Here is a 12,264-nt window from a genome sequence, read left to right on the forward strand (position 1 = left end):
GGTAATGGTCTGTGATGTCATCACTCTGAGGTAAATAGATAGAAAGCTGATAGAAAGACAACAGTAACTCAAATAACCACTCGTTACAACCAAGGTATGCAGAAGAGCATCTCTAAACGCACAACACGTCGAACCCTGAGGCGGATGGGCTACAGCCGCAGAAGACCACACCGGGTGCCACTCCTGACAGCAAAGAACAGGAAACTGAGGCTACAATGCGCACAGGCTCACCAAAATTGGACAATAGAAGATTGGAAAAACATTGCCTGGTCTGATGAGTCTCGATTTCTGCTGCGACATTTGGATGGTAGGGTCAGAATTTGGCGTCAACAACATGAAAGCATGGATCCATCCTGCCTTGTATCAACGGTTCAGGCTGGTAGTGGTGGTGGTGTAATGGTGTAGGGGATATTTTCTTGGCACACTTTGGGCCCATTAGTACCAATTGAGCATCGTGTCAACGCCACAGCCTACCTGAGTATTGTTCCTGACTATGTCCATCCCTTTATGACCACAGTGTACCCATCTTCTGATGGCTACTTCCTTAACGCGCCATGTCATAAAGTGCGAATCATCTCAGACTGGTTTCTTGAACATGACAATGAGTTCACTGTACTCAAATGGCCTCCACAGTCACCAGATCTCAATCCAATAGAGCACCTTTGGGATGTGGTGGAATGGGAGATTCGCATCATGGATGTGCAGCCGACAAATCTGCAGCAACTGCATGATGCTTTCATGTCAATATGGACTAAAATCAGTTCTGAAATCAAAATGGGGTCCAACCCAGTACTAGTAAGGTGTACCTAATAAAGTGGACGGTGAGTGTGTGTTTGTGTGTGTGTGTGTGTGTGTGTGTGTGTATATATATATATATCTTCTCATTCAAAGAGTTTTCTTTATTTTCATGACTATGAAAATTGTAGATTCACACTGAAGGCATCAAAACTATGAATTAACACGTGGAATTATATATGGAATTATATACATAACAAAAAAGTGTGAAACAACTGAAAAATGTCATATTCTAGGTTCTTCAAAGTAGCCACCTTTTGCTTTGATTACTGCTTTGCACACTCTTGGCATTCTCTTGATGAGCTTCAAGAGGTAGTCACCTGAATTGGTCTTCCAACAGTCTTGAATGAGTTCCCTGAGAGATGCTTGGCACTTGCTGGCCCTTTTGCCTTCACTCTGCGGTCCAGCTCACCCCTAAATCATCTCGATTGGGTTCAGGTCCGGTGACTGTGGAGGCCAGGTCATCTGGCGCAGCACCCCATCACTCTCCTTCTTGGTCAAATAGCCCTTGATGCCTTCAGTGTGACTCTACAATTTTCATAGTCATGAAAATAAAGAAAACTCTTTGAATGAGAAGGTGTGTCCAAACTTTTGGTCTGTACTGTGTGTGTGTGTGTATATTATATTATATTATTTTCCCGGGGTGTGTGTGTTTTCATATATATATATATATATATATATATATATATATATATATATATATATATATATATATATATATATGAAAAAACACACACACCTGAAAATATATATATATATATATATATATATATATATATATATATATATATATATATATATATATATATATATATATATATATATGCATGCCATATATGCCTGCCCAGCCAACATGTCCATGTGGGCCCCCACATGGGTTTTATCTGTGTTATATGGGCATCACTTGGGCATGGGGTCAGAGTGGGCACTTTGATTGGCTGAATGTGGGCCCCAGTTAAGTTGCCCATTTTGTTTATACGAGGGGCCCTGTATGGGCCACATTTGGGCTATATTTAGCTATATTTCTCAAAATAAATCTATCATTCAGTTATTTAATTCATGATAAATTCAATTGATATGTTTTTTGAGTTTTATAAGATCAATAGATTAACAAGAATTGTATATATTAACAATAACATAACAATTAAAAAAATTTAAAATAAAGAATCGGTTGTGCAGCTCACAGCGCCTCTCATTGGCTCTTGTGTCTCTGATTGGCTCCTGTGTCTCTCATTGGCTCCTGTGTCTCCCGTCTTCTGATTCTGAAGAAACGGTCATCACTTACTACACTGGAGCACCTGACCTGACCTGGATAAGCTGACATCTCTGTCATGGTAGGAAATTAGGTTTTGTTTTAAATTAATCACATTTTACTGTTGTTTTAATTTAATGTATACTTCTGAAAGATTTGTGGTAATTAAAGTTACAGGCACGATATAAAGAAGGTAAGTGTGGAGATTGAACTGGTTTACCTCAGAGATAAACACCTGTGAAAAACTGAACATTCTTAACGATTAGCAGATAACTAGGAAATTGTCTACTAAAATGTGGAAATAACAACTTTTCAGACCATTTTCACCCGTGTTTTCTCCATATAGTGTCCTCATGATAACAGGAGGGTGAAACATTAAAAGCACTGTGGAGTTTTTTTCTCTTTCACTACCTTTATAACATGTGTATATACAATACACAGAGAAAAGCTCTGAGGAGAGTGTAACAATACTTAACATTTTTTTTAATGTGATTTAGGTGAAATAGGTAGAGGTGATAAAAAAACATTCATATTTATATCATTTCTAAACATTACAAAAAATATGATACGTTATGATTACGTTAAAGATGACTTCATTTTGTGCCGTTCAGAAAGTCAGTCAGGCACCCCCCACCCCCAGGTCACGGCTTTACGCATGCGCATCGAAACCACGAACTGAGATGTGTTTGACTTAAAGCTGTGCAGTGCAGGCTGACAAATTCAACAGCAGACAACTCTGTATTCTTTCGAATCGCTTTCACAGTATTTTTTATGACAAGCACGCTTCGGTTTGTGCAGTCAAGTCGAATACTTGCCGTGTTTAGCTCCACTAAGGCTTTTCAAAGACAAAACATCGTTATAAGTGAGTAACTTAAACTAATGTTACAGTGGTAAGTTCATATTCACGCTCCAAAGTGAACCAGTATGAATTTAATAATCTATCTGTGTTCAAGGCCCACACTAATTATTCTAAACATTAATCACAACAAAGCCTGAAATTCACCATATTAATGCATTTAACTTTTTGCATGGTATTTTGTAATTTTAACATTTGTTCTGATAGTCTTATGCTCATGTAACTTGCATGCTTTATACATACAAATAATGGGTTGTGCCCTGGTTGATGCGGTAGCATGCTCTACTTTATATTAATTTGTTTGCTTTACAGGTAGCCTGAAGCAGAACCCCTTGCTGAAAACTTCACAAATGCAAGAGACAGAGAAAGCAACCGTGCTTTGAGAGACCAGCGGGACCATGATCGGAGGGCAGTACAGCCGGAAGTGTAAGTCATGTAACCTATAGCTAGGGCTGCACAATTAATAATATTATATTCCAATCACTGTTTTTGCCTCGGTTTAATTAAGGGAATACTCCACCCTGAAATGAAAAAAATATCTTATAAATTACTTATCGCCATCCTATACAGTGGCTGAGAGAGCTGCAACTTAAGAAAACGCATGCAAATAGAAAAAAAACACCAGCAAATAAAAAACAACGTTATCAGTTTGATAACATATGTGCTGCAAACCCCCACAATGCAACCAAGTACAGAAACACGCTGCAAATCCTCACAACACAACCAAATAGCACAGATCACAAAATAAATGTTTCAAGGGGACCACAACAAGTGACAAACCCGTCTGGGCCTGCTTATTGTTCAATGTCTATTCGTCAGTGGTGTTGTCGATGTAATGAAAGGTGAGTTGTTTGTTTATTTTATCATTGTTTATGATTCCTTGGCCTTTTGGATATTATTATCCTAAATAATGTAATGAAATACACAATTAACTGTAAAACATTATTATGTAACTGGCAAAGCCATGGAATCATGATCTGGATGTTAAAATAAACAAAAAACTCACCTTTCAGACCATCAACAACACCACTGATGAATAGACACTGAACAAGCAGTCCCGGGGTCGTCACTTGTTGGGGTCCCCATAAAACATTTATTTTGTGGTCTGTGCTATTTGCAGTGCAAATTAATTGGTTGTGTTGTGAGGATTTGCAGCGTGTTTCTGTGTTTGGTTGTGTTGTGAGGATTTGCAGCATGTTTCTGTGTTTGGTTGTGTTGTGAGGATTTGCAGGACGTTTCTGTATTTAGTTGCGTTGTGAGGATTTGCAGCACGAGTTGTTTAACTAATGAAGAGTTTTCTTAATTTGCTGTTTTTTTTTCTATTTGCATATGTTTTCTTCAGTTGCAGTGCGTTTAACTTTCTGGGCCACCATGATCCTAGGTGTGACTTACATCTTTCAGCTGATCAGAATCATTGTTCTAATCACTGGCTTTTGGCAATGGCCAAATATTCGTTTAAGAGTCAAGTTCAGACGCAAGGTTAATTTTTTAATTGTTACATTCATAAGCAGTGTTGGGCAGTAACGCGTTATCAGTAAAAAAAGCGTTACTTTTGACAGTAACTAATACTGTAACGCATTACTTTTAAAAATAAAGTAACTTCGTTACCGTTACCGTATGGTGCGTTAACCGTTACTTTTTTAAATTAATAAATTTCGGCTGAAGTGTAGCCTATAGTCTGACCTGTTTACAGCAGCAACGCATTGAGTATAATGACAAAAACATTTAAGTCAAATGTAAGCTGTGTCTTTCTGGTTCGAAGCTCATATCTACTGCGATAAACAGCAACTCCAATCTGTTGAAGCTCCTCCAGGAATTCCATGCTAGAAGCTAGAAGCTAACCCGGTGTTCTGTTCTACATTGTTGATAGTTTTCATACTTCAGCTGTGAAAGGAACATTTTTAAGAGCTCAACACAACAGCTTTCATGATGCAGAAGCCACTTTAGTTTTTGATTGTGAATATATTATTCAGCTTGTTTTGTTATTTATTTCAGAAATCCTTGTGATATATTCAGTTTGTGCTGGTCTGACTTAAATAAAATAGTGTTTAAAAATGTATTTGTGTTTAAGTCAGTTTTGTGTTTGTAGACCATAACGCATAAAAGGGCATTAATGGGAACATTAAAGAACGTTCTTTAAAAAAGTAACTAAAAAGTTACTTTTAACAGTAACGCATTACTTTTTGGTGTAAGTAATCAACAAAGTAACTAAGTTATTTTTTGAATGAAGTAACGATTAACTGTAACTAGTTACTATTTTTTAGTTTACAGAGCTATTTTCTGTTCATAAGTTTTGGATTCCATAACTGGTCCCCCGGCATAAGTTATTACTGTGCGAGGCAGAGGTGGGAACAATTCACTGATGAGATTCTAGGATATGTCTTAATTATATTGATGCATGTTTTTTTAAATGCTGCTGTGAATGGTAGTATTTTAAAATTTACTAAATTGCCTTTAGAGTTTTGTAGGTGTGCAGCTGAGGAAACTGCATAGACCACATGTGTCAAACTCAAGGCCCGCGGGCCACATCTGGCCCGATGTACAATTACATCTGGCCCGCAAGATGATTTTATAAAGAGCTATTATTATTGTTATTAATGTCACATAACACAAATCACACAAACACAAATCAGATCCCATAATGCAGCGCTTCAGCTGCCTTACCGAACGCTAGACTACCTGGGAACATTCCAGCGTCAATCAAGTCGAGCTTCTGTTGATGTATTTAACCCTATTGTACAGTTATTGTGAAGCTCCTCACAATGACCAAGAGAAAAGTGGATTCTGAAAACAGAGCCTTTTAAAACCGATGGGATTCTTAGTTTATGTTTACTGACACTGCCGGTAAACACGTGTGTCTTATTTGTGGAGCGAATGAGGCTGTAGTTAAGGAATTGAATCTAAGACGGAACTATGAGATAAAACATCAGGAGAAGCTGAAAAACCAGAATGCAGAGCAGAAGATACAGAAAGTAGAAGAGTTAAAGAAGAATCTCACATTTCAGCAGATGTTTTTCACCAGAGCAAAATCACAAAGTGAAGCTGGTGTGAAAACAGAGGAGAAATCAGAGTCACATCAGCTGGTTATTTACTGAGGGAGAGTTTCTGAAGAGCTGCATGATAAAGCTGTGAGACATCTGGTGTTTGACAGGAGATATTTTTATGGAAAGCAAAATATTTTAATTTATTTAAAGTTTAAGATTCTTTTTTATAAAATGGCATAAGAGCAAAGAAATCTGATTGTTTTGATTTGTTATTTTAACGTTTACTAAAAACACAATTTTTATTTATTTGTTCAGGGTTTTTTTGCAGCATGTTCATATTTCTAACTTGTATAATTTTGACAGGAGATATTTTTATGGAGAGCAAAATATTTTGTTATATAAAGTTTAAGATTATTTATTCTGGAATAATATTCCTGTCTGGTTTTTATTCATATTTATGTAAAAAAAAAAAAAAAACATTGTTTTAGTGTGTTCAATAAATGTTTGTCCTGTTCGGCCCGTGACCTAAAGTGTGCTTTGAGTTTTGGACCCCGGTGCAATTGAGTTTGACACCCCTGGCATAGACCCACAAGTGAACTATTTTACTAAGTAATTCTGTTATTCCTGTTTCTTGTTTACTTGAATTAATTTGAATTTAATTTGATTTAAACATTCTGAGTTGAAGTCATTTATTTTTCACAGTTATTTTTCACTGGGTACTCAACCATGTAATTTTAAACATAGAGCAGCACATAAAATCAACTAATATTAGGTCTTTGTTTGGTCAGGCACAGTTTTACATTGTAACTGAGGTTTGAAATGGTTTGAAAGTGGATTTTCCATAGTAGCACATTAAGTTCACCCACAAAAATAAATGATGAAATTAATAAATGGGACCCAAATCTCACCCACTGTGGTCCCACAACAGCCCCATAAAGGGGCCATTTGTGGGCTGACCCATGATTGACTCATGTGGGGCCTATAAGGGTCCTTTATGTAGCCCACTTTGGCCCCATTTGTAACACCTATTTTGGACCCAAATGGGCCCATATAAAGAACACCTAGACGGTTCCCACTTAGAGCCCATCATGGTCCCAGCAGTGGCCCCTCTGGGCTAACACACATGGGGCCCATGTGGAGCCGATGGACAAATGTCTCTGGGCCCCGTTTGGGTTGCCCATGCAAGGCCCAAGTGACAGCCCATCAAAAACCCACATGGGGCCCACATGAAAATGTTGGCTGGGTGGGAACTGAGAAGTAATTGATGAAGTATGGAGTTTATTATTATCTTGCTGACATATGCAAGGCCAAAGGACTGTCAGCTTTAATTTGCATCCAAATCAGGTGAACGGTGTAGGAATTACAACAGTTTGCATATGTGCCTCCCACTTGTTAAGGGACCAAAAGTAATGGGCCAATTGGCTTCTCAGCTGTTCCATGGTCAGGTGTGTGTTATTCCCTCATTATACCAATTACAATGAGCAGATAAAAGGTCCAGAGTTCATTTCAAGTGTGCTATTTGCATTTGGAATCTGTTGCTGACAACTCTCCAAGATGAGATCCAAAGAGCTGTCACTAACAGTGAAGCAGGCTGAAAAAACAAAACAAACCCATCAGAGAGATAGCAAAAACATTAGGCGTGGCCAAAACAACTGTTTGGAACATTCTTAAAAAGAAGGAACGCACCGCAACACCAAATGACCCGGAAGACCACGGAAAACAACTGTGGTGGCTGACTGAAAAATTATTTCCCTGGTGAAGAAAACACCATTCACAACAGTTAGCCAGATCAAGAACACTCTCAAGGAGGTAGGTGTATGTGTGTCAAAGCCAAAAAACAAGAGAAGACTTCACCAGCATTAATACAGAGGGTTCACCACAAGATGTAAACCATTGGTGAGCCTCAAAAACAGGAAGGCCAGATTAGAGTTTGCCAAACAACATCTAAAAAAGCCTTCACAGTTCTGGAACAACATCCTATGGACAGATGAGACCAAGAACAACTTGTACCAGAGTGATGGGAAGAGAAGAGTATGGAGAAGGAAAAGAACTGCTCATGATCCTAAGCATACCACCTTATCAGTGAAGCATGGTGGTGGTAGTGTCATGGCGTGGGCATGTATGGCTGCCAATGGAACTGGTTCTCTTGTATTTATTGATTATGTGACTGCTGACAAAAGCAGCAGAATGAATTCTGAAGTGTTTCGGCAATATTATCTGCTTATATTCAGCCAAATGCTTCAGAACTCATTGGACGGCGCTTCACAGTGCAGATGGACAATGACCCAAAGCATTCTGCAAAAGCAACCAAGGGAAAAAAGTGGAATGTTATGCCTGAATCCGATTGCGCATGCATTATAATTGCTGAAGACAAAACTGAAGGGAAAATGCCCCAAGAACAAGCAGGAACTGAAGACAGTTGCAGTAAAGGCCTGGCAGAGCATCACCAGGGATGAAACCCAGCGTCTGGTGATGTCTATACGTTCCAGACTTCAGGCTGTAATTGACTGTAAAGCGTTTGCAACCAAGTATTAAAAAAGTGAAAGTTTGATTTATGATTATTATTCTGTCCCATTACTTTTGGTCCCTTAACAAGTGGGAGGCACATATGCAAACTGTTGTAATTCCTACACCGTTCACCTGATTTGGATGTAAATGCCCTCATATTGAAGCTGACAGTCTGCAGTTAAAGCACAACTTGTTCGTTTCATTTCAAATCCATTGTGGTGGTGTATAGAGCCAAAAATGTTAGAATTGTGTCGATGTCCCAATATTTATGGACCTGACTGTATGTGGCGATTTCAATTATAGAATCATCTTCTTCTTCTTCTTCTTCTTTCGTCTGCTCCTATTAGGGGTCGCCAAAGCAGTTTATCCGTCTCCATACTACTCTGTCCTCTACATCTGCCTCTTTCAAACCAACTACCAGCATATCTTCCCTCACCACATCCATAAACCTCCTCCTTGGTTTTCCTCTTTTCCTTCTTCCTGGTGGCTCCATCCTCAGCATTCTCCTATCGATATACCCCATGTCCCTCCTCTGCACATATCCAAACCATCTCAATCTTCTCTCACTTTGTCCCCAAAACGTCCTACATGTGCAGTCCCTCTAATAAACTAATTTCTAATCCTGTCCATCCTCGTTACTCCCGATGAAAATCTCAACATCTTCAGCTTTGCTACCTCCAGCTTCACTGCCTGTCTTTTACTCAATGACACTGTCTCTAAACCATTACAACATAGCAGGTCTCACCAGAGTCCTATAAACTTTCCCTTTAACTCTTGCACCCTTCTATCACAAATCACTCCTGCCACTCTTCTTCACCCACTCTATGCTGTCTATTTCCTATTTCCATTATCGAATCATACCTGTTTTTAATGCAGTGCTGCCCTAAGATCACAGGCATCCATCCTATATTGAATTTTGGGCTTATTTCCTGCACACAGAAATTCCTCCGGATTATTTTTATCTTTTGATAATTTTATGCACCATAGATAATGAGATATTCAAAGTCTTTGCAAGTTTATAGTGAGGAACATTATTCTGAAAATTTGTAGACAGTTTTTTTACAGATTGGTGAACATCTGTCCATATTTACTTTTAATAGACTCTGTCTCTCTGAGATACTTTTATGTAATTGACCTGTTGCCAATTAACCCAATTAGTCCCAAAATGTATTAGGTTGGTAACAATTTTTTCCTTTTTAGTAACACTTACTTTTGCTGCCCTTTGTTGCCCCTGCCCAAGATTTTTTCAGATGTGTTATCGCCATCATTTTCAAAATTACCTTATTTTTCTGTCAAATGGTAAATCTCCCCAGTTTAAACATTTTATATTTTGTCCATGTTCTATGCTGAATAAAATATCGGTTATGAAATTTGCAAATACTTGTTTTTATTTACATTTTGCACAGCATCCCAACTTTTTGGAATTAGGGTAGTAAAAACATTGTTAGTCTAATTAAGGGTGTTACTAGGTGATTACTATGTTGCTCATTGCACCCAAATGGTCTGTACTGTTTTGTATATGTAATGGGGCTCCAGCTGATTGTCATGAAGCTTTTAGAAGGTTTTAATATTATACCAGCTGTTTGCCAATTTGTAGTCACTTGCAGAGGAAATTTAGCTGGCTGATAAGGCATTACTGGTGTCTGTTATGGGATCTGGTTGTTCTGGTGCTTCTAAGCATGTTAAATACTATCAAAGTTGATTCCAGGGTTAATAAGGAAACTCAACTAGTGGAGAGGGTGTTGCTTTTTTAAGGTTCTAGGTGGTTGCAAAGTTTTTATATAAATTCTGTTGGGACTTAAAATGTTACACTGTTAAGAGGTTCAATTGCATTATATAACTGTAATTCTGTACAGGATAATGTGAAAGGGATATGTAGATTGGGTGGGATTGTTTCGTTTATGCCATCAGCTTAGGCTTCAGTTCCTTCAAGCCTACAAAATCAAAAGCTTAAGAACACAATGTTGACTTTTAAATCAATGTAATAATAATAATAATAATAATAATGATGATGGTAATAATGATGATGATGATGATGATGATGATGATGATGATGGAAGAAGAATATAATGTTGGGTCGTCCCAGCTAGCATGAATAAAATGTGGTCCTCTTATGCTTAAATAGCAAATAAATAAACAGGTATAAATGTTTACTTGTCATTCCACCCAAAAACATATATGAATATAAGCCTTCTTGAATATTTGTCTAAAAAACAGTTCTTCTCATGTGCATATGCGTTTCCACACTGTTCTCGACTTTCCTCCTACTGTCCTAAAATGTTGGACAAAAAAGTTTATGGCTAGAACACATATGAATGTAATTTAGTCAGGGCTGGGAAATAGTGCATGCAAGGCAGCAAGTTGCCAGTCTATCTCTAGGTAAAACATTATTATTTAAATGAATGAATAATAAGCTAAAATCTTTCTTTAGGGCGCAATAAACTTCAATAATAAAAGTTTTATTTTGTGTCTCCCAGACAAAGCGTATAAGGCCACGTCCTCGTGCTCGTTCCCGAATTCATTGTATCCGTTTCCGTGACATCACACAACCTCTCCCCTGCCTGCAGCAGTGGGCCATCATTCTTCAGACGAGAACCAGTTAATCAGCTTGAGACGAACGACTGAACAAGATGGCGGAGTGAGTGGGTTGCGCTCTGGGGGGAAAAAGTAGCGAATACTTTTCGTTAATATTACAACAGATAAGCATAATTCGTTTATGTAGGCTTTTTCCTGAGAGGTAGGATTGCGCAAAGTATAACATCACCCCTCTGTTTGAGGTGGTTTAGAGAAAGCGTCGGCACAGGGCCCGCACGGATAAAGCGTCCTTCCTATGTAAATGGTTAGCTAGGTTGGCTTCGGCATTTTAGCAACGCTTTTGGGAAACTGGTGGCTAAACTATACGGATTTACCGGAATACACAGGCAAGGAAAAACATCTATAGATGACTGTAATTATGAAATTGTCTTCCGCGTGAGTGTCTAAGGGCGATAGACGACAGGGAAATCGTTTAGCTAACCGATCTGTTTCGGAAAAGTGAAAAAGAACCGAAAGCTAGATAGCTACCAGTCCATTAAATAGACGCGGATATTCCATTATAAAACGCCGCCATTTTACGATTGAGTAGTTTCTAGGGAAGCACAAAAGTCATGGCAAGTAGCAGCGGTTCTAAAGCCGAATTTATAGTCGGGGGAAAATACAAGCTTGTCCGGAAAATTGGATCTGGATCATTTGGTGACATTTACCTGGCAATCAACATTACAAATGGAGAGGTAAGGTCGAATTCCCTTCAACAGCACCAAGTTATTCTCTTGGTTTTTATAAAACATTGAGTCGAACTAGGTCCTTTTATTTTAGGCTATTATCGTTGAATCCCGATGTTTATGCTGACTCACTTTCACAACATGATAGCTAACTATTCATCCGTTTTAATTTAACATGGCAAGTTAAATCTTCCTTTCATTTCGCTAATGCATTTTACACCAATTTCTGTCGAATGTAACCGAAATAATTGTGTACAAGCTTCTCTCCACCGTGCTGCTAAGAATTATACTTCGGTGTGTTTTCTTTTTTTATTTAGGAGGTCGCTGTAAAACTGGAGTCACAGAAAGCCAGACACCCTCAGCTTCTGTATGAAAGCAAGCTGTATAAAATTCTCCAAGGAGGAGTTGGGATTCCACACATCAGGTAAGAGATGATTTAGTCTAAAATTTGTGCGGCACATGTTCGATTGACAAACTACATTTGGGCCAGTTGCAAATGGCCGCTCCTCTTTTGTTGTGTTTGTTCAACATGTCCTCCCTCTCGGTTAGAAAATGGCGGCTGAAAGACGTCGAAAGCAAGTTTCCGGATATAGTAATATTGTTTGTAAA

At 38.4% G+C, this 12,264-nt stretch overlaps 1 protein-coding gene and 1 long non-coding RNA gene across 6 annotated transcripts in view; both read left to right on the plus strand.

Annotated features, from left to right (window-relative positions):
- Positions 1 to 712: 712 nt before the first annotated feature.
- LOC124386161 lies at positions 713 to 3,581 on the plus strand. The gene is made up of 3 exons (XR_006925851.1): positions 713 to 821; positions 2,064 to 2,129; positions 3,216 to 3,581. It is a non-coding gene; the product is annotated as an uncharacterized LOC124386161 (long non-coding RNA).
- A 7,321-nt stretch (positions 3,582 to 10,902) lies between these two features.
- The window catches only part of csnk1a1 (casein kinase 1, alpha 1), a 43,795-nt gene continuing 42,433 nt past the window's right edge, over positions 10,903 to 12,264 (plus strand). For 2 of the 5 annotated variants that reach the window (XM_046849817.1, XM_046849816.1), the window contains exons 1-2: positions 10,910 to 11,664; positions 11,973 to 12,079. In XM_046849817.1, coding sequence (XP_046705773.1) covers positions 11,542 to 11,664; positions 11,973 to 12,079 — 230 coding nt within the window. In that variant the 5' untranslated portion in view covers positions 10,910 to 11,541. Of the gene's footprint in view, positions 11,665 to 11,972; positions 12,080 to 12,264 lie in introns of all 5 variants that reach the window. The other 3 variants (XM_046849819.1, XM_046849814.1, XM_046849818.1) reach the window with 3 other exon arrangements.

This window comes from Silurus meridionalis, chromosome 5, assembly GCF_014805685.1.
Source record: "Silurus meridionalis isolate SWU-2019-XX chromosome 5, ASM1480568v1, whole genome shotgun sequence".
In the NCBI taxonomy this organism is placed as follows: domain Eukaryota; kingdom Metazoa; phylum Chordata; class Actinopteri; order Siluriformes; family Siluridae; genus Silurus; species Silurus meridionalis.